General features: G+C 39.8%; 1 protein-coding gene across 1 annotated transcript; it reads left to right on the top strand.

Moving 5' to 3' along the window:
• Nucleotides 1-4,682: 4,682 nt before the first annotated feature.
• flt3 (fms related receptor tyrosine kinase 3) lies at nt 4,683-20,425 on the top strand. Its single transcript, XM_036125749.1, has 25 exons — nt 4,683-4,796; nt 6,609-6,685; nt 10,449-10,600; nt 10,680-10,801; nt 10,921-11,032; nt 11,120-11,262; nt 11,437-11,585; nt 12,281-12,416; nt 12,474-12,481; nt 12,524-12,693; nt 14,225-14,325; nt 14,402-14,510; nt 14,591-14,793; nt 14,875-14,984; nt 15,073-15,205; nt 16,223-16,327; nt 16,422-16,532; nt 16,663-16,819; nt 16,955-17,049; nt 17,151-17,269; nt 18,381-18,503; nt 18,593-18,704; nt 18,785-18,884; nt 19,786-19,891; nt 20,044-20,425. Exons 1-25 carry the CDS (start codon nt 4,766-4,768, stop codon nt 20,260-20,262), a joined length of 3,003 nt encoding a protein of 1,000 aa, XP_035981642.1. The 5' UTR covers nt 4,683-4,765; the 3' UTR covers nt 20,263-20,425.
• The last annotated feature ends 3,111 nt before the right edge of the window (nt 20,426-23,536 follow it).

Raw genomic sequence — 23,536 nt, forward strand, 5'->3', positions numbered from 1 at the left:
GAATCCCAAGGCGTTCCCAGGCCAGCCGGGAGACATAGTCCCTCCAGCGTGTCCTGGGTCTTCCCCTGGGCCTCCTCCTGGTGGGACGTGCCCGGAACACCTCACCAGGGAGGCGTCCAGGAGGCATCCTGACCAGATGCCCGAGCCACCTCAACTGGCTCCTCTCGACGTGGAGGAGCAGCGGCTCTACTCTGAGTCCTCCTCGGATGACTGAGCTCCTCACCCTATCTCTAAGGGAGAGCCCAGACACACTACGGAGAAAACTCATTTCAGCCGCTTGTATCCGGGATCTCGTTCTTTCGGTCACGACCCAAAGCTCGTGACCATAGATGAGGGTACGAACATAGATCGACTGGTAAATCGAGAGCTTCGCCTTTTGGCTCAGCTCTCTCTTCACCACAACGGATCGGTACAGCGCCCGCTTCACAGCAGACGCTGCACCAATCCGCCTGTCGATCTCCCGCTCCATCTTCCCCTCATTCGTGAACAAGACCCCAAGATACTTGAACTCCTCCACTAGGGGCAGGACATCCTCCCCAACCCGGAGAAGGCACTCTACCCTTTTCCGGTTCAAGACCATGGTCTCGGATTTGGAGGCACTGATTTTCATCCCGGCCGCTTCGCACTCGGCTGCGAACCGCTCCAGTGAGAGCTGTAGATCACGCCCTGATGAAGCCAATAGGACCACGTCATCCGCGAATAGCAGAGACGCAATCCTAAGGCCACCAAAACGGATCCCTTCAACACCTTGGCTGCGCCTAGAAATTCTGTCCATAAAAGTTATGAACAGAATCGGTTGGCGGAGTTCAACTCTCACCGGAAACGAGTCCGACTTACTGCAGGCAATGCGGACCAGACTCTGACACCGGTCGTACAGAGACCTGACAGCCCTTATTAAAGGGTCCGGTACTCCATACTCCCGGAGTACCCCCCACAGGATCCCTCGAGGGACACGGTCGAATGCCTTCTCCAGATCCACAAAGCACATGTAGACTGGTTGGGCAAACTCCCATGCCCCCTCCAGAATCCTGCTGAGGGTATAGAGCTGGTCCAGTGTTCCACGGCCAGGACGAAAACCACACTGCTCTTCCTGAATCCGAGATTTGACTATCCGACAGACCCTCCTTTCCAGAACCCCCTTTATTTAGGTTTGAGATCCAAAATATACTCTGTTTTTGAAATGAGGCATGGGTCTGCTGCTCATTTGGTGATATAAGAACGATTAACGCTCTCAACTTACAGTATCCAAAGGTTTCAAGTAACACCACAAAAAGTTATTAGATCTTTAGCTGTAAGATATGATAAGAGAAAAGAAACTCTTTTATTGTCCCACAATAGGGAAATTCAGGCATGACTGGCCAAAAAAAAAATAAAAAATACCCACATAGACGTGGTTACACACAAGATCAGTAATGATTAACAAGCTAATCTAGAATTAAAGCAACAGAGAATACATTTTTCAGAAAGGCAAGAAGAAAAAGGAAGAAGTATTGCACAATTATTTATAATATGCAGTGCTTTAAGTGTAAAAATAGAAGTGCCAGTATTTACCTCAATATAACACAAATTTGAGACAGAAACATGGGTAATATGTTTATATAGATCTATAGATCAATAGTTGTATTGTACAGAAAGACCAAACAACTAAATAACAAACATGCATAAATCCACACAATATGCACACACTACTGACACACATTTATCTCATGAACTTACACGCGACAAGTCTCCAGTGTTAACCTTCTGCTTATATGTGTCTTGTCTTATATGTGCTTTTCGTGCTGAGGTTTTTGATATCTCAAACTGTATCCTGGAAATAGGATAAAGTATGATATATGTAATTTTCCCTCTCCCTTCCTAGTGTGGCTACTGTCTTTTCACAGAGTCAAGAGCAGCGCCATGTGGGCACCGTGTAAGGCGGTGTCCTTGGCAGCATGGCCTCAGTAAATCGTCTCCCCCTGAAATGTTTGTGATGTATGTTATGGCGGTTGTACTGAAACAGTAATTTCCCTCTGGTATTATTAAAGTATATCTGATTCTGATTCTAATAAAGCATGCTATTAGAAATATGACTGATGTATTCATTAACATAGGTTCTCCGTGTACCCAGTAAAAGTCATGAGTCAATGAATGGAAAAAGGCATGGTTACAGGAATATTGAAAAAAAACTAGGGCTGTCAAAGTTAACACGCTATGTGCGTTGATACAGCTTCCTTTTAACACTGTTAAACACCACAATTTTTTTATGTACAAATAACATAGATGCTTCCGTACTTTTTGGACCTAGGCCGAGCTGTAATTTGGACGCATGCACAGGGTTGGACTCAAACCCTTGTTTCTTGCTGCAAGGCAACAGCGATGTCCACTGCACACTGTGCAGCCACTCAGAACTAAACACGGAGAAGCAGCATTTAGTTCCTATGCTCCACTTATCTGGAACAAACTTCCAAAAAAACGTAAAAGTGCAGAAAGGCTGAGTTCCTTTAAATCAAGATTAAAAACACATTTGTTTAGGATTGCCTTCGACTGTTCTAGTTAAACAGTTCTACTGAAACATCATTAGTTCAAGTTTTTTTAGTCCAACTGTTTTTAATGTTGTATTTTGTTTCTACATTTTATTCCTACTTGCTTTTATTCTACTTTATTTTCCCATATTTTAATCATGTAAAGCATTTGCATTGTCTCTGTTGTGCTATACAAATAAATTTGCCTTGCCTTGCCTCAAATGAAAAACATGAAAAATTATAAATCCAAACGCAATAAAGACCTGAGAAATGAGTCTTAATTTAAAAGTGATTTACTCTGGCAAGGCAGTTTTATTTATATAGCACTTTTCAGTAACTAGATGATTCAAAGTAATGTACATGAACAGAAAAACATTACAGAGGGAAATATTACATAGGAAAAGAAAAACATAATATTAACTTGGGAATAAGCTAAGCAAATCTTTGACCAGTTTCACTGGACAAAGCATCACTAATATTCTAAACTTAATTGTGTCTATTCATAATAGCATAAAATCACAGTACTTGTTTCTATTCATAATAAGAAATAAATTAGACAAATCCTTGGGGGTTTCTGATCCAAAATAATTTCATCCAAATGTTCTAAAGCCACAACTAGAATAAGTTATTTTGTTTCACTGTAATAAGAATAAGGTAAGTAAATCCTTGATTAAACTTTTTTAGTTTCACTGGATCACTACCCGTTTCTATTCATAATAAGAAGTAAACTAAATAAATCATTGGTGGTTTCTGATCTAAAGTAGTTTTGTCCAATTTTTCCAAGAGCTGCAAATAACTACACTTCTTTTGTTTCATTGTAATTAAAATAAACTAGTTAAATTTTAAACGCTAGAAAATAAGGTCTCTGATCTGACCTTTCTGACATTACAACTAAAAATGAAAGCAGCAGAGTAAAAGGAGAAGAACAGTAAAGGTTGTGTGTGTGCATGTGTGTCTTAGTATAATCGCGTGTGTGTGTGTGTGTGTGTGTGTGTGTGTGTGTCTGTCTGTCTGTCTGTCTGTCTGTCTGTGAACACTGTCCAGTAGCATCCGCAGTCATAGTCGTTGATAATGGTGGAACGTTATCAGGCAAGTCAGTAGCACTCTGTTCCAGGTCAGAGATGTCGCAGTGCCAAAAAAAAATAAAGAGAGATGTTACAGAGCGTCTTATTTGTATAACATCCAGGAGAAGTTAAGATTGCAGGTGAGCCAGTTTGGATAGCAGCATTTGTTTTGGGGTAGGCATACTCTTGTTTTTCTGTTTGCCTTAAAGTCTCACTGGTACACCTCAAATGGCGATTCCAAACAACCAAATTTGTGGTCATTCTGTCAAAGCCGAGCTTCCAACTTCTCCAATATCTATTCCACCCCACCAGCGAGTTCAGGAACCACAGCTGGCCTGCAGTTCTGCTCATACAGCATTTCAGTCTGAGTGTTGATAGCACGACATATCCCTCACATATTTTAGGCAGCCTTGAAATGGGCCAAAACAGATGTTGATGTTTTTGGAATGTCTCAATACTCCAGTTCCCAAAAGCAGAAATCCTGTTATCATAGCCAACCTTTAAAATTTAGTATTTACCAATTCATTTTCTGACAATTCTGATAATTCTTCTATTTTTCTGTAGTTGCTTGTAAGTGCCACCCATTAAAGTTGAATGTAGAGAGCTTTAAAAAGCTACACACAAGACATGAATGCCAGACCAAATATGTAAGTCAGGGAAATAAACCTCTTTTCACTAGAGATTCATGGTTTAGGTGACTTGTTTTCTCTGACATAATCAACTGTTCGTTTACTTGTAAATTAATCAAACTGGTGACGCTGTGGTGGGTGGTTGGTGATGTGCTAAACAGGAAGCAGGGCCCCACATGAAATTCTGCTCAGGGCCCTATAAAGGCTTTGGCCAGCTCTGTCTACAGTGACACAAGTTGTCCTTCATGGATTTAGAATAACAATCATATTGACCCTAAAATAAATGGAAATTAATCAATATTGATTTTTCATCCTGCCTTTTTTTGTATAAACATATTTACCCTCCATAGTAACCACCGATTGTTATATTTTGTTGTGCCATCAAAAATAGTTTCTTTTTTTATTCTGCACCATTAACATACAGGATATGTGACGTAACTGTGGGCGTGAGTATTTGCTGTAGTATATTACTTCCTCATTTGAAAACATACTTACTCACATCCCACACTGTTGAGTTTCACAGTGCTGCCTGAGGCGGAGTATGTAACCCAGACTGTCAGGAAGCCACATGATGCGGAGAAAGAGACACACAATTGCAGGTAAAAAGCTGCAGCTGCATCATATTACTGATGATGCAAAAATTATGTTGCTATTAGGTTTAATTTGTGATATTTTACCTATGCATATATATATATATATATATATATATATATATATATATATATATATATATATATATATATATATATATATATATATATAATTATCATCAGCGTTGCATGCAAACATGCAAATTTACAAACATCGGGAACTCTACTTAGACCACCATATAATTGTCTACACACTTAATTAAATCTATTGCTAATGGCAATAATAATGTCACCAACTCCTTAAGCTGGCAGTTTTGAATGTTCAATACTCAGACTGTTATGTTTTAATGGACGCTTTTTAGGGGTTTAGTCTATTACTAATATTTTAATTTAGAGCTAATTTGTGTCATCCATTCTATAAAAGTGCAGATGACACATCCTAAATGTTGATGAATTTATTCTGCAATTTTTGACAGTGCTATTTTTACTGCGCTAATTTGATTTTATTTACTGTAAAAGTCCTGAATATGCAAAATACTTTGCATCCTACTTAAAATATCTTAAAGTTTAAAAACGAATTTGGTTCGACCACAAACATTGCAGCTTTGGCAGTTTGTTTGAAAAGCAGAAGTTTTGTTAATAGGGGTTTCAAGTTTTCAAAGTAGTTTAATTTATTTTAATCCATCATGCTCCATAAATGGTTAAAAAAAAAGTGTTGATTATGGTGTATTGAATGTGCATTGTGGCCAAAGTTCAATCTGGTATCAATTTGAAATATACTTGCTATGGCATGCAGAGTCCTAATCACGGCCCATCTGATATTAGTTTTAAAAATTAGAAATATATGCATCTTTCGTGAAATGCATTTCATAAAGTTTCCACCCAATAAAAAAAATTATGGTGCTGAGCCGTCTGCCCAGATGTGTGACAGTTCTGCTTCATGGGTGGCACGCAGAGCTGACAATGTTGGATAATGTTAGAGTCACTCTGCTGGTAAGACGACATGATGACATCATGTCTGCATAACTCGTAACATGAAACAAGTTTCTTGCTTCAGCTAATGTTTGCAACATCGTATGAAAATGTGTTCATCTATTCATGAGCCCTCATTATTTTGTGACATTACAACCACAAAATTCAATGTAATTTGTTGGGATTTCATGTAACAAACCAACACAAAGTCCTGCGTAATAGTGAAGTGGAAGGAAATAACAGACTTAAAAGTGCCCCCGTGAGTCAATACTTTGCTTTTAACCTTTGCTACAATTTCAGTCACAAGATAGACCTATTTTGCAATTCTACCTGAAACTCAGACTGATTAGGTGGAGTTCATCTGTGAGCAGCAATTCACAAGTCTTGTCACACATGTTCTCAATTTAAAGCAGTTCAAAAACATTAATATACTTTGAAGAGTGCAGGACTAATAGCTGTTCTGTTGAAAGATCCTCCCACCTAAGATATAGATCTCTGCAGCTCCTCCACAGCCCTGCTGCTTCAGTGCACCATTAGTTGCATTGGATTTGTAATGGGGTCTCAGAGTAAGGGGGCTGAATATGAATGCACGCAAAAGTTTTGCAGATTTTTAAAACCATGTATTTCCTTGCGCTTGACAAATGTACACTGCTTTACAACATTGCTGTATACAAACTGAATAGAATTAAGTTTGCCAAAAAATCCCAGCAACATATTTAACAAATCTATGAAAGGACAGGGCATCTACTTTTTGGATGTTTTTTAATTTGTCATGTGAATATTGAAAACTTACGCAGTTGCATCGGTTTTTAATGTTTATTTTATTTTGTTTTTTTGGGTCTGTTTCAGCTGCTCTCCTGCTGTGTGCTGTTACAGCGCTCTGCTCTGATGGTGTCCAGACTCCAAAGTGTGTCTCAAATTGGAAGGTAAAAGACAAAGCTTCTCAAAAAAAAAATAAAAAAAAAAAAAAATATATATATATATGTATATATATATATATATATATATATATATATATATATATATATATATATATATATATATATATATATATATATATATATATATATATATATATACAATTTTGGGCAGTCACAACACTGATTATATTTATTTATTTAGCCATCATTGGGGGTAACTGAATGGACTAAAATGTGGATTTCCAGAAAGTTGTCTGCTTTTGTAATTGTAGCCTGATCTCTAAAAATCATCATTGAACAAATACACACAATAACCCGTGTGTCACCAAAAGCTAATAGTGTAAGTGTTTTCTGATTTTAAATGGGCTCTGCAAATTTTAGTTGATGGTTTTTGATCTGGGCTTTGTGGCTCACCCCATAGGGGGACATCTTTTCAGGAGTGGCACAATCAATCAAAAACAAAAATATCTATGTATTTTGCATTTCTATATTAAATGCCCAGTCAATGGAAGGGGAGGGGAGTCCTTTGTCCCTGTTGTAAATATTATTGGAATTATTTGGAGTGGTCATCTAGAAGCCAGTACCTCAATCCCATGGTTAAGAGCTAAAAAAATGGTGTAGGAGCGCGTAGGCCTACAATAAGGACTCAGTTACCCCAGTTCTGTCCGGAGTAATTGGCAACATTCTAGCAAACTGTGGTGAGAAGATTGTGGAAGGATACCCGAAAGGTTTGACCCGAGTCACCCAGTTTAAAATGCTAAATTGTTTAGCTACTGAGGAAATGTATCTGAAAACCCGTCATCCCGTCCATTGTCATGGTAAATGTAAGATCCATTTCCAACAAAGTGGATGAACAGGCGACCCTAACCCAGGATCGACGGATTTATAAAGAGAACAGCGTAGTCATGCTGACTGAGACATGGCTCACCGCCCTAACGCCAACAAACACTTTAACAAGGATGGTTTGCATTTATTCCGGACCAACAGAACCAAGGAGAGCGGTAATAACACAGTAGAGTGTCTGGCTGGGTTTGTAAATGATATATATGGGGTAACTCCAGGCAGTTAGCTATCAAAGAGCTGTTTGCATGAGACTGTATTATCTACCCTGGGACTTTCAGCATGTTATCACCATAATGGTGCATGTTCCTCCCGCTGTCAATGCTTCAGCAGCCTGTGACGCCATCCACACTGTCAGAAGCAGACTCTAAACACAGCATCCCAGTCCCTTTTTCTGACCTCTGGAGACTTTAATTATGTTTCCCGTCCTCCATTCTCTCCACCTTCGCTCAGTATGTTACCTGCTGCATGACAGAATATAAAACACTAAATTTATTGAATGCCATTACCAAGGAGGCATACAGCTCATCACCTCTCCCTCCCCTGGGGTGCTTGGGTAACAACCTGGTTCACATCCAGCCTGTGTACAAAACCCTTGTACACAGATAACCAGGTCCGAGACATACAGAGAAGAGTCTCGGGGACTGGTATCTGCTCCAGGCTCCTGAAGTGATGTGCAGATTAATTGTAGGGCATCATGGGATACATGTTCAATATGAGACTGAAACTGGGGACTGAAAAGTACTATTGGCATGGAAAACCTAGCAGCTAGAGGCCGGCAGTACCGACTTTGCATCTGATAAAGACTCCAGGTGAAATCGTGATTGGATCCAGTGAAGTTGATGTTGCCATCACCTACTTCCTGCCCTGAGATCTGAGTCCCTGGAGAGGCCTGAAAGAACTGTGAGGATCATGTTGTTTGATTTCTACTGTGCTTTTAGGCTGTGTCTCTGAGGGGCTGGTCTGCAGTACTGGGGCCCTGCAGGAAACTGTTCTGGTGCCATTCATCTTTACCCTCTACACTGCAGACCTCTCCATCAACTCCCCTGGTCCATCTTCAGAAATTCTCAGATAACTCTGCCATCGTTGGCCTCCTCACAGGCGAGGACAACACAGAGTATAGACAGTGAACTCAAAACTTTGTGGCCTAGGACAAGCTAAACCACCTCCAGATCAACAGGTGGAAAACCAAGGAACTGATGCTGGAATTCGTCAGACAATGACCCACCGAACCATCGCTGGTGAACATCCAGGGAACTGATGTTAAGATAGTGGACTCTTATAAATACCTGGGTGTTCACCTGAATAATAAACTGGACTGGTTTCAGTGCTGGAACTGGAGTTAAAAAAGGTTATTGTCAGCAAATTGCAGGTGAGGAGCCAGGTGAGTCTTTTGAAGGACTCCCAAACGTCTTCTTGGAACGGACCTTGAATAAGGAACATGGGGAGCAGGTTAGAGTGCTGAGAGAATTTTGCAGAGCAGGAATCATAGGAATGATTCTGGGCATGAGGTACTAAGGAAGAGCATGCTCATGCATCAAATGATCAGCTGCCAGGTCCTTAGTGCAGCTGATGGTCATGCAGAAGAGTGTGTGGTGAGACCAGCACCAACAGCTGCTCTACTCCGCCCTCTGGTGACCCCCTGGAAAATTACAACACAACCCTGGAGTTAATGGGCACTGCTGACGACACCTCATCAGCGAGGTCAGTTCTGTCCCAGCGCAGGTGGTGGGAGACAAAAGAACTAAAAGGTGGGAGATAAAAGAACTGTGGCAAAAACCTCATTACTGTTGGACAGAGTCTCCTGCTACATTCACACGCATGAAGCTGTTGCAGAGCTGGAGAGATCTTTCAGCTCCTTAGGGGCACAAAGGAGAGGTATCACAGATCCTTCCTCCCAGCAAGCTGTCGGACGTTATAACCATTAATGCTCCCCTCAAACTTAATATGTGTTTACATCCTTGCTGTCTTTGCAGAAAAGCGTATTCCTGTAACTAATCTGGTATATATATATATATATATATATATATATATATATATATATATATATATATATATATATATATATATATATATATGTATGTATTTGCAAGCTGCCATTATCCTTTCACTTGGCTGCTTGTACACCTGAATTTCCCCACGGAGGGACAAAAAGGATATTTGTACTCTCTTCTATTCCCTATATGTACACCTCTGAGTTTGTAGAACGTAATAAAATAATATCCCGAACAATCATCGACTACAAATATTCTGGGTAACCCTGACTAACCAAAAACAGAAAACATTTTCACTGCCTGATTTAATGTCAGGCAGTGAAAAAGCACTTGTGTGCTTATCGGCTATCAATTGTATTAAGGGTCACAAAGCCCTTTCTATGTCTTTAAGACTCAAGAAAATCACAGTGAAAATTATCCCCAAATGGAGAAAAAATGGAACAGTGGTGACATTTTCCAGGAGTGGACAGCTAGTAAGTCCAAGATTGCATTGAAGATTGACCCAGGAGGTCACAAACGTACTCAGAACAACATTCAAAAAAATTACAGACCTCATTTAGCTCAGTCAAGGAACACGAGAAAGAGGGTGTGCAGAAATGGCATTTAAAGTAGAGTTCCAGAGCCAAAACCACTGGTGATTAAGAAGAACAAAAAGCGCCCGCCTCACATTCGGGAAAGAAACATCTTGATGATCCTTTAGGAAAATATTTTGTGGTGAACAGTTGGGAAGGTGTCCAACTCGTTACATCTGGCACAAAAGTAGCTCATCACTTCAGAAAAAGAGCATCATACCAACAATCAAACATGGTGGTGGTAGTCTGATGTCAGTGGCTGCTTTGTTCCCTGCACTGTATATTTATGTAGAAGACACCATTAATGCATGAACTGCTACTGAATCAATCAATGGGGCTTAAATGCTGAGTTTTTCTTTCCAGGTGAAGTGCTTCCAGCCAGCCGACCATCTGAATGCCTCTGATCCTGTCAGCTTGAAGTTGTCCAATGGTCAAGAACTCATTGTCTCCCTGGAGGCCCTCCCTGATTGCCCTGTCTGCCAGTGGGTGAAAGATGAAGGCCTGCCGGTGAAAATGTGAGTGTAATTTTTGTGGGCATTTCTCCTTTTCACTTTTATGTTCGCAAAAGTTCAATATTTTCTTAAACCTCTCCAGAAACGGGTGTGTCTCCACGCTCATACCACGATGTTCTCGGACAGATTCTGGGACGTACACTCTGAGCTGTGAAAGTCAGAGAGGAAGCAATTTTACGAAAACTGTTGCTCTTCAAGCAGTTGGTGAGTAGCAGCTCCGTCACATCCCGTCTTTGTCTGCACAGAAGCACAATCAAGCCTTTATACAGATAAATCTGTCAACTGAAAACTGTGTTAACCAATCTGATTCATGTGCTTCCTAGAACAACCTTCCAAACCACAGCTGTATCTGGATGGAATAAATGATCCAAGTGTTTCTCCTTCATATAAGTGCATCTCTAAAGGTTCTCCAAGGCCCAAAATTGTTTGGTCTGGGTAAGATAACAATGTGCTTTCTTCATACTTAATTATGTTAAACACACTGTCTTCTTACTTAACTGGATTATCAATGTTTCCTCTCAGTCCAACCGACCGGGAGAAGAAGACAGCTATTGATGCTTGGACAGCAGAGAGCTCAGTCTCAAGTTTTAAATATTATAACATGAAGGTGGAATGTTGTGCCAAAAACAATGAAGGAGAGGAATGCACCCAGCTGTATGAATTTGGTAATTACATTACAAATTACAAATTACAAATGAAAACAAGACGCATCTCAGAAAATGCTTTAGCTAAAAGAGTTTACCCGATCGGTTAACGCTCATCTCAGGATTTTTCGCAAATAAACCAGTAATAAAAGATGAAGAAATAAATGTAATAACTTGAAGTGTTTTACCTTTCAGACTTACGTACTGATTCAGTGAAGCAAGAGGAGGTTTCAAATGTGACCATAAGCCCCGGTGAGCCTTTGCTACTTCGCTGCACAACAGGTCAAGATACAGGTTATACCTGGGAGCACGATGGCAAGGTTCTGGTGGACAACAAGAATACGGTACAGCACACTGTTGAAACCCTGATTTTTGTTTTGTTATTAGCCCACACATTTCAGTAGTAGCACACAACTCAGCCTGGTACCTACAAGGAACTACAAAGTGTGACCAGTGTGCCTATGTGGAAAATAAACAACTTGACAAATACTATGTTAGACACGTACTGAAATTATTTACATCAACAAATATCAGAAACTAGCCAGGACATAGCAGAGCAGCAGGCCTCAAGGTTCACATATGGCCACATCACCATTAGATGTTTATATAAGTTGTATATTCATGCAGCAATTTGAATAAAGGCAAGTTTTAATCACACTCTACAGGTTCTTTGCTTTCGATGCATTTGAGTGAGCTGCGTCATAGAGGTCTGGCATAAACTACAGTACCACAATATTACGCTCTTTTTTTTTATGGCTGAAGGTAGTTCCAGAAAGGACACGGTGCTAATGAGAAACTTAGAGAAGAATAACAGGAAAACTAAACTTTAACTGAAAAGGTTAATGTCGGTGCGCAGCATTATCAATCTGTTGTAATTTGCATCTGTAAAACAAAGCCAACACCCTTCCAAATCCAGACCTGCTTGTTGGCACTGGACCGTGTGATGCATGGAGATCCTAATATAACCACATTTTCATAGACAACAGATGTCCACTGAATAAATAAATCATTCTATGTGATTATAATATTTTTCTTTCAGATCCGCATTATAAAGCAAAGGGTTTATGGCGTGAATATGGTGTATGCATTCATTGCATCAGCTGCCTCGAATCACAGTGGCACATACACCTGCAAGAAGTCAAACAGAGCTAAATCCATGGATATCCATGTTAGGGGTTAGTAACGGTTCTCCTCGGGATTTATAACAATCCTTATTCTTTTTGTCATCTCAGTTTATAATGTATCCCTACTGAACACGTCTCATGCTCTTGCGTCTCCTCAGATGAGAGCTTCCTCTCCTCCACAGCTGCCTGACCAGATTTTGATAACTCAGAACAGCTCCTGTCTGGAAGCAGATGTCTTTTACCACCCGGGACTGCAGCACTGCAACTGGGAGGCTCCTGACGGGAGTGTCACTAAATGCATCAGGGAGCAGGCGGTCGCGAACCACAGGTAGTTTCATAAAGCCACGTTTCAGAGATAATTATATAATATTATAGGGATTATTATGAAATATTTCTGAATTGGCTTTTGCTATTGACTCACAACGGGGTTTATGTAAAGACATGATATTCACAAAGATTCTCAGAGTCCTCTCAGAGAACTCTTATATTAGCCCAGAACTTTCTGCCAAGGAGTTTTAGCTTAAGAGTGATTCACAGAGTGGCTGAGAGGGACTCTGAGAAGACAGAAATGTTTACCTTAGTGATGAGGCGTGGTTGACCTTGTTGCTAGGTGTGACGCTGTCTTTTAAGAGCTGTGATTGGTTGACACAAGAAACTAACAAAACAAAAAAACAACACAAATGTGATCAATGGAGAGAAATTAACCAATTAGACTGTATTAAGAAATCTGTCACATGATGATGAAACGTAGCAAAATTAAGTAATTATCACTTAGCATCAAAATATTTGAACACACATTATTTACATCAACATCATTGTTTTTTATTTGGTTATGTTTACCGCCATACTGGTCCTTTTACCACTTTATCTATTTGATATTAATGTACACTCACCTGTTAGCGTTTTATTGTGGTTGCCTGTTTGTATAAAGTGGGTGTATTTGGCAAAACAACCAACATTAAATGGAGTTTTAAAAAAAAAGGAGAAATCCAAACTGGACAGAGGTGCAGCGCCTCTGTCCCGCACAGCGTTGGGAGGAAAATAGAGGAGTGTTGAGCAGTAAGGTATATTAATACGTATTTTTCTCTGCGCGTCTTGGTGCTTTTACGCAGCAAGCTGGAAAGTGAGAGGCGCTCTGTGCAGCGATCAAAAGCCAGGAGATGACATCACACAAGCAAACTTCATCTGAACATTTAGGCTACTGACATCATCTACGACTTTTTCTAATTCTTTTAAAATGCTTATTATTGAGAGCATTTCTGTAAATAATATAAGTATTCCTCTTTACTAAGTTTTTTGTACCTTTCTCCAATTTTTATTCATGATTATTCCATTATTTATCCTCAATAAAGCACCTCACTAGAGCCGAAACCTTTAACCTGTCGGGGAGCTGAAACTAATTAATATCCCCACTACGGGCATGATAAAGTTTGTTTTATCTAAATATTGATAATTGTATGATTGTTAAAGAAGTTTATATTTTCATTTCCTCCAGTTTAGGCGGTGGATCAGCCAATCAGCTCTCTCTGTTTCCACCATCTTCCCCGCTTTAGACACTAGTGACTTTTAGTCCTCTGCACTATTCCTAACTTTTGTTCACTTTAGGTGCTTTCTTAAGGCCTAAGGTGCTTTGTGAATAACTTTTTTTATGCCAAGCTAAAATTCTGAGAAAAATTTTAAGAAATTTTAAGATCTTTCCTAAAATGACATAACTAAGAGCCTTAGGCCTTAGTCTTAGGAGTCTTTGTGAATACATGCACTGATCTTTTTAATGTCCTGATACGTAAAGCCCTAAATTGGAAAGGTCTCTAATTTCTTTTTACAACATAAATACATTGACGGTGCCACTATTTTCTCAGGACTGTGAGGTATTGTAATCCACTTCAGTCGGGAGAATATAAACTACACCTGGGGACTGGAGGAAAAACAGAAACCAAGAACACAACAGTTTGTGTTGTAGGTAGGTATACACCTGTGTCATTGTTCAAAACTTCAATAAACACAACATCGCCTACAGCTGAAGATTTTCCTTACAGAAACACCGGCACCCAAATTTAGCGAAGAAAATGGTTTATTAATTGTGGAGACTGTGAGTGTCCTGCCAGCAAACTCTACATGGATGTCAAGATCATCAACCACGAACGGGTACGAATAATAAAGCAGCTCAGCTCAGAGACATCAGTAGGCCTGATTACTGAAGCTCCGTGGTCTTTGTTTCACCGCAGCTCTGAAACAGATTCCTATTGGGAAGTGATTCATCAGGAGTATCACACACCTTCTCATGACTTCTGTAACAAGAAGCTTGTCAGCACGCTTTCAGCCAACAAGGTGGCTGAAAGCAAATTCAAGTTTTGCTTGACAAACCGAGTTGGTACCTGGTGCAGTGAACATTATGTGCTACAAACAGCCAGCCTCCTAGCCTCCAGAGGTAACAAAAGCTCAGTCACCCTCTAAATTCATTCATTCAGGTTGGTAAAGCTGACTTTTAACACGCTGGCCTGTTTTTTAGGTGATCCACCATCTGATAGTAACTCCATGCTGCTGAAAGCCGGCATTTTTGTTCTGCTCCTGGCCCTGGCAGTGGTCACACTCCTGCTCGTGTACTACATCAAGAAGAAGGTAGGTGTGAAGCATCAAACACGGCATCAACGAACATCGAGCACAAACACGCAGGCCGATCACACCGATTTCGTCATGTTTCCAACAGAAACCCCAATATCAGCCTCAGCTTCAGATGATCCAGATGGTGGGACCTAATGACAACGACTACATCTACATCAACTTCAAGGACTTTGATTACGACAAGAAATGGGAGTTTCCTAGGCAGAACCTGGAGCTTGGTAGGAGTCGCTACAACTTTTTTTATGTATAGGAATAAAAAATTACTAAACAAATAACCATCTTAACACAGTTAATCACGGTGCAATCCAGTTAACTAAAGTTAGATTTTATGTATTCGTAGTTCTGAAATATCTTTTAGGAACAGATGGCTCAAATCTAGCTACAAAGCTAAAAGATTAGCTGGCTTCAGCATGTTTTATTCTTCTCGAGGCAATAAGACACAATGTTTAATTTTACAAATTGTGTATTTAAATCTTAAAGTTACATGTAGAAAATGTCCAGCCTTTGGGACCAACAGGTGTAAATGTCATCAATTATTTCATAAAGCAGAACGAGCATTCAGAGCATGACTAAATGGACAAAAAGCAGAGACTTTAAATCTTTTTTGCAGAACACAATTGTTATTGTGCTTTTTCAAAGAGTTAAAGGTGGCATGAACTCCCACTTGGTTCTCAGGACCTTTACAAGAGAAAGAGGGTCACTCCATCACAGATCCTTCACTCTGCTTAATAGTTGACCAGAGATGCTTTTTATACCTTCATCCTTTGCTTCTTGTCATGCTGATATTAAAGTGCTGCCAAAAAGCTCAACCTTTGAGATGCTTTCACTCCAGGATAGTGGGAATACTAAGAAATTTCACACCGTTGTTTGGTTTTGGTTCACTTTCTTCACTCTACATTTTTCCAAAGTGGACCAAACCATTTTGCCTGGTGTGCTATAACAAGATGTCGCCTTGCAGGAGCAGTATGAGAGTATTGCAACAAAGTTTTACCACTCAATAATAAAAAATATATATACTTAGTTCAGATTTTTTTTTTATATGATTGAAAAATATCTGAAGTGGTTATATTTTGCTAAAATTTTCAATGTGATGACATGCTTTTGCAACAAAAGATAGCTTTGTTGCATATCTTTGAAACTGCAAACACAACAAATACGTATCTTTATTTTCTAGGTTTCGTAACAATTTACACTGAGCTTTTTTTGATGCACACATCTCTGTGTTCCCCCCTTAGGAAAAGAGCTGGGCTCTGGAGCGTTTGGCATGGTGGTTCAGGCCACGGCTTATGGCATCAACGATCCTGGAGTATCACAGCAGGTGGCTGTCAAGATGCTGAAAGGTCAGTGTGTTGTTGTTGTTTTTTTGTGTGTGTTTTTTTGCTTTTTACATTCAGTTCGTTTTGGAGAGCCACAGCCTCTGTCTTCACTCTGCAGAAAAACACCAGACTGTGGAGAAGGAAGCTCTGATGTCTGAGCTGAAGATGCTGACTCATATCGGTCAGCACACCAACATCGTAAACCTGCTCGGTGCATGCACAGAAACCGGTATGTTCGCAGTTATCTGTCTGATTGTGTCATAGATACATAAATGAGGTAAACAGCAAATAAGCACCTCCTTTTTTTGCAGTACATCCATTGCAACGTTGTAGTAACAATGAATAATACTTCCCTGTAGGACCCATATACCTGATTTTCCAGTATTGCTGCTACGGAGACCTGCTGAACTACCTGAAGAAGAGCGGTGATCGCTATCACAAGTCTGTGACTGACGCCTTCAGCAGGGACCGATTCAGCAGCCTGTATCACAACCTGCAGACCAAGAAAAACCAAAGGTAGGAAGGAAATCCAAAGAGCACAACAGGAAGGTTGATCATTTTAGTCAGCATGTCCTTTTTATAGTTACCTTTGAGAATCAACATCATACTAGGCAAAGTTCATCAGCATTATAATCATCTGTGTGTTTTCAGTGAGCTGGTAACAAAGGACAACTACATGCACATGCACGGCTCCACCACCAGGGGGCAGGAGGACATCGCCCTGATCACCATCAACTCCAACGAAGGTGAGAGAGACGCCACATCAAGAGCGCGATTAAAACATTAGAATGGGGCATGATTTAAACAGGTTTTATAATTTAAAAAAAAACTGTTTGTTTTGTGTCAGATCCAGAAATCTACGAGAGTGAAGAAGATCCGACGGAGCTGCAGGCTCTCACCTTTGATGATCTGCTCAGCTTTGCCTATCAAGTGGCCAAAGGGATGGAGTTCCTCTCCTCCAAGAATGTAAGAGATGTGTTTTATTGGTGTTTTACATGGATAGAGCAACAGGGGCTGTACAAGGGAAAGGATCCATGGTTTCATTGTTTTGACAAACCATTTATGCAAGTCTGGCCCTTGTAGAAGACCTGCGAGAAGAAACCCATTGTTGAAAAAAAAGCCATTAAACGTTCTGCTTGTCGTTTGCCACAAGCGATTGTAGGGGACACAGCAAACAGGTGGCAGAAGATGCTTTGTTCAAATGAGACCAAAGTTAACCTTTTTGGACAAATGTAAAAAAAGATGTGTCACTCAGAAAACACAACTTCCACCCTGAAACATGGTGGAGGCAGTGTCATGCTGTGGGGGACGCTGCTGTCCAGCAGGAACAGGGAAGCGGGTCAGACTTTATGGGTAGATTATTATATGGAGCTAAAAAGAATAAAAGTGAACTGCTGTAAGAAAATCTTTCAGAGGCCGCAAAATACTTGAGACCAGTGGAGGTTCACCTGATATAGGATGATTGTAAGATTTCCTGTGTTATAATGGCCTAGTCAAAGTCCAGCGGTGAGTTTAGACTGACCCTGACAAAGCCTAAAGAGACCTAGCCAGAAGATTTGCAGCTGTAACTGCAGCCACAGGTCATTCTACCACATAATGACTAAGGGGCGCCAAATGACTTAGACTTAGACAACTTTATTTGTCATTTTGCATGCACAGAGTGCGTACAGAACGAAATTTTGTTTGCATACAGCTTGAAAAATCACAGTAAATTGCAGTAAATTACAGTAAATTACAGGATAAGGTGCAGCGGTGATTTTTTGTAAACAATTGAAATGTAAACAATCTCAACAATGTAAACAATGCAGGAGAAATAGACAGTGTGCAATTTCACAGTGTACAGGTGAGTATTATTAAAAACTGTGTTGTTTACGAATGTGGTACAGAGTCCATTCGTGGCTTTAGCAGGCCAAAGCAAGCCACACTTCTCAGATTTGTATTTGTAAAAAATCTCACTCATCTCATTATCAGCACTGTAAAGATTAGCGCCGTATAGATTCAACAGACTTGAAACATTTTTCTTTACATGTACGTGTCAAATCAAAGGCAAGTTAAGGACTATGTTGTTTGTCCTTAGTGCATCCACCGAGATCTGGCGGCTCGAAACGTGTTGGTAACAAAAGGCCGGCTGGTGAAAATCGGTGACTTTGGGCTGGCCCGGGACATCGACAATGACTCCAACTACGTCGTGAGAGGGAACGTATGCAATCAGCTGCTAATCTCACTTTACAATGAGTGGTATCGCCCCAGCTTTCACTGACTCTACGCTGGGGACTCTCTGTGTTCCAGGTACGTTTGCCGGTTAAGTGGATGGCTCCAGAGAGCATCTTCCAGGGGATGTACACCATGAAGAGTGACGTGTGGGCTTACGGCATTCTGCTCTGGGAGATCTTCTCACTCGGTAGCGTTCACCGAAGAGCAGCACGTTTAAGCCCACGTGGAGCTGTCGCGTTGTACTCAAAACGCACTATTTGCTTCCAGGCGTGACTCCGTATCCAGGTGTTAAAGTGGATCACACGTTCTACTCAATGATTGAGAGAGGATTTAAGATGGAGTGTCCGTACTATGCCAACGAGTCTGTGTAAGTGTCGTGACGCTGGATGCAAGGGATGAAACAACAATCTGGAATAATCGTTTCAAAAGGAGTGTTTGTAAAATGTTATTTGCAGTATTTGACGGAAATGTCTATAACATCTACATGTTGTGTACTGAAAGGTTTAGCATTAAGGCACCTTAGGAGGAATTTATGAGCTTTTTAACACTTATGTTACAAGAAAACCACCTCTGTACTTCACTCTATCTATCTATCTATCTATCTATCTATCTATCTATCTATCTATCTATCTACCTACCTACCTACCTACCTACCTACCTACCTACCTACCTACCTATCTATCTATCTATCTATCTATCTATCTATCTACCTACCTACCTACCTACCTACCTACCTACCTACCTATCTATCTATCTATCTATCTATCTATCTATCTATCTATCTATCTATCTACCTACCTACCTACCTACCTACCTACCTACCTACCTACCTACCTACCTACCTACCTATCTATCTATCTATCTATCTATCTATCTATCTATCTATCTATCTATCTATCTATCTATCTACCTACCTATCTACCTACCTACCTACCTACCTACCTACCTATCTATCTATCTATCAGTAGCGATTTATCCATGTTCCAAATGTCACACACACTTTCAAGGAGTATGTATAAAGTCCATGTTACAGTACTTTTTTGTGGCATAACCAAAGTAAATATGCACGTAACTATATATATGAGTAAATATGCATTATTTACGCATGTAGTATCATGATACTACATGCGATAGGTTAAAAGCAGAGAACAAATTTCGTTGTAATGTATGTTTCAATGACAATAGAGATGATATTACATATTACATTACATTATTACATCATCATTCTGGGTGACTGAGTTGTTGTGCTTCATTCTTTTAATATGCAGGTATGGTATGATGTGCAAGTGTTGGGCCCTGGATCCTAACAATCGCCCGTCTTTCTCCAAGTTGGTGGACTTCATGAGTAGCCAGCTGATGGACATCGAGGAGAAGGTAGGAAGCTGTAGAAAAAAAAGGTCCAGTCAGGCTAGCTCCCGCTCTAACGATGAACATATCCTCCTCCAAGACCGGCTTCTAGCTGAGAAGCGTCACCACTGATCCTAAGCCTCTGAGCAATCTCCCCATGTGCTGTTTTTTTTCTTCAGCTCTACCAGAACATGCTTGACCAGACTTCCAGCGACTACCAGAACGCGTCAACCCTTGTGGACATTTCAGCCTTGGTGAAAGAAAGTGAGAGCAAGACGGCGGCAGCCAACGACTACTGCAAAGCCAACCTGAAAGAGCAACCCCAAGCAGAGGCATCAAAGTGGGAGGCTGCTGGGGAAGCGGAAGCGGAGCCTCTGAAGCTTTCTGGAGGAGAGTGATCCAACCATTTTATCCACAGCATACGTAACAGATCTACCTATTATCCTGCTTATTAACAGCCATCAAAATAACATACTGGCTTTATACTCTATTACAAATATTGTGAGCATTACATGCAAAAGGCTGGATTTTGCATTTATTTGATATAATTTCTTCTTATATATATATATATATATATATATATATATATATATATATATATATATATATATATATATATATATATACATGCCCCTGCACGGGAAAGCATTTAGCATTTTATATGATTGTGGAAATTTTCATTTTAAGTGCAGCTAAAACTGAAAAACATGTTTCGTTACGGGATTATCAGTGTTCTCAGGGCAACAGCGCGTCACCGCAGCATGATGCTGCCACCGCCTTGTTTCACAGCAGGGATGGGTGTGTTCAGGGTTAGGCGCAGCTTTGGTGTGTTCCCACATTATATATTGTACAAGTGGAGCAAAACGTTGACAATATGCAGGGAAAATCTACCAACTATTCTGCTCGTTGTAATCAGCAAAGGGATTTATTGGCTTTATGTTATTTTTCAAATATCATGAGCATGTTATATTTATGTATATGTTGAGTTAGACATGCTTTATGTAGTATTAATGTAATATATATATATTTTTTTGCTTTTTTTTATAACACGACCTGCATATGTAAGACTGCTTTATTTTGTGCGAATAAGACGAGTTCAATGGTGCAGCTAAAACTAAAATAAACTTTCCATTATGAGTAAAGCGTTTTCAGTATATACTGTACCTCGTTTAAATTTAGATCTTACGACTAAAATTTTAAAAAATGACATTGCAACTGATCTAATGTTGGTTTCAGGTTTCCTCGTGCATCATATTCTTGCCGGTGTTAACGTTGGGATTGAAATGCACCGCCAGCTGTTCCAAGCATTTTAAGCTCACTGTAACAACATATTTGTATCAGTTTATTACAGCGCGTCATAACAGCTTTACTGTACTTCATAAGATCATGCAAGACAGCAATAAAATGTATTTCACATAATAAAGTCAGATCATCTGGAATGAGGTCATTTTTTTTCTGTTTGGGTTTCTTAGATGGTTATATTTTGTAATTACTGTTCAGTTCTGTGAAGCACTTGGCTTCCCATTCTTTTCTTTATATTCCAATTTAAGATAAGATAAGATAAGATCTTAATTGTCTTTATTGATCTCACAATGGAGAAATTCACACAATTTGAAGGAGTGCATAACCTTCCATTAATTAAATGGGTTGTTCCTGAATTTCTAACAGTATGTCAAAGCTTTTCTTTGGACTGTGGCTGATTTTACCTCATGTTTACAGTCACAGTTGCCTGATAGCAGTCCATTAGCCTGCCAGATCACAATGTGGTAATATTCTCCCAATCTTTCTCGGCAAAAACTTCACCCAATCTATCAAACCGAGGGGCATCTCTTCTCCAAAGGCCTCAGATTTATTTATTTTTGTTGGATTTAGTTCTGGGCTCTGGACCAACACGTCTTTTTTCTGCTGTAGCCTTTGATTTTTTGTTGGGGATGTTTGCTTGAACTTGCTGTGGTGCTTCAGCTTTCAAGCGAATCCTTGAAGGTTTTTGGGTCGAAGCCGAAACATTCAAGATCTTCTTCTTGCCTTTGACCAAAACCTACTGAATCTGTAGCCCCATGGTATAATACTGCCATCACCATGGTTTGCTGCAGGGGTTATCTTCTTTAGGCAACATGCATGATTGTTGTGTTTGCTTGTTTTAAACATATCTTTAGGGAATTGTTTCGAGTTTTATCCAACCATATAAAACTCTCCAGTGAATGTTTTGGCTTTTTCTTTTTTTTTTTTGCCAGGCTGGAATGTTTTCTATAAAAGAAGGGGGTTCTGTCCTGAAACCTTGCTCCACAGCCCAGACATGTGGGCAAACTCTTGCCATAAATTCCTGCTGCGCCCTCAGTGTTACTTTCAGCTGGTAAAGAAGATCCCTGATAAGTTTCCTTCTCATCGGTTTTTCCCAAATCATCCAGTTTTTGCAATTTCACCGTGTTTTGTCCAGTTATTGATGACCCTGTGCCAGAGTATGCACATAATGCAGTAGGGGTGTTTTTCTACCTTTTCTCTCACTTTGTACAAAGAGATTCTGTAGACATTTTAGAACATTTCTGCAAACTCTTGATATACTTGGAGGATCCAGATATCAGGAACATCTCATTAAGACATCTAAACTTTTTTTCATGTTAACTGAAGTCATCATGTCTGGTGACAGGAGTTAACGCTAAAAGAACATGTGATGAAACTGAATGAAAAGTTGCCTCAACAAAGTGTTCATACTTGTGCAAGCAGTTTGCTGCAGCTTTTTTGTTTGTGGCTTGTTTTTCATTTCAGGTTAACAGGCTATGGTATTGAAAATCTGTTACTGTCTAACGTTTCAACTTCTAATCTGAGAAGCCAGTGAGGTCATTGGCTTTAACAATAAAAACAAATACATTGAAAGGACAGTTCAAATAAGATTAAAAAGATGCTAATATCTTGGCGCTTTACATTGCACGAATTATGTTCTGAATACATAAACATGATTCCTGAAATGCAGCTTGTATCCAGTACATTATAAGTCTGGTAAATGGAGTTGAATGGTTTTACCGTGTATCAGATCTGGTCTTAACAAGGTTCTAAAGGACTTCATTCAAACTAGATAAAACATAGATAAAGCTCTGCTGAAGAAGAAAGGTTACATTCCCTCTTTTATTTTTTATTTTTTTACTTTTCTTTATGGTTTAGAAGATAATTTAAATCTCTAACTTGCCAGCATAATAGGAGTCTAAACACTCAGAAGATATATGTTTCCTCTTTTTACTTCACATCAATAGCTGTGTGCTGTAGGTTTTACAATGCAACGTAATTTTATCTGTACAGCGTCATTCACATACAGGGTAATTAAAGGTGTAGGGTGAATCACGTTTCATTCATTTATCTCTGTCACCTTGGAATGTGTCGTATTTGAGCCGATTCCTGATCTAAATCCATGTTTCTCATGCTGTGGTACAAGGGTCACTGTCGCTACTTGGGTCACCTTTAGTGGCGCATGGTATATAAACATGAATAGTAGCTGAAAGGTGAAAAGGACCAACAGCCAATAAAGATCAGATGGTCAAAAACATTGATACATCACTGATGATGTGCCCTAGCCTGCAAGATGTTTCATTACAAACAGCTAGACTGGAGAAATCAGTGATACCAGGAAAAGTCTGGTTGACCAAAGAAAAGAGATTGGAGACAGATGGAGGGACAAAT

This window comes from Fundulus heteroclitus, chromosome 21 (genome assembly GCF_011125445.2).
Source record: "Fundulus heteroclitus isolate FHET01 chromosome 21, MU-UCD_Fhet_4.1, whole genome shotgun sequence".
In the NCBI taxonomy this organism is placed as follows: Eukaryota; Metazoa; Chordata; class Actinopteri; order Cyprinodontiformes; family Fundulidae; genus Fundulus; species Fundulus heteroclitus.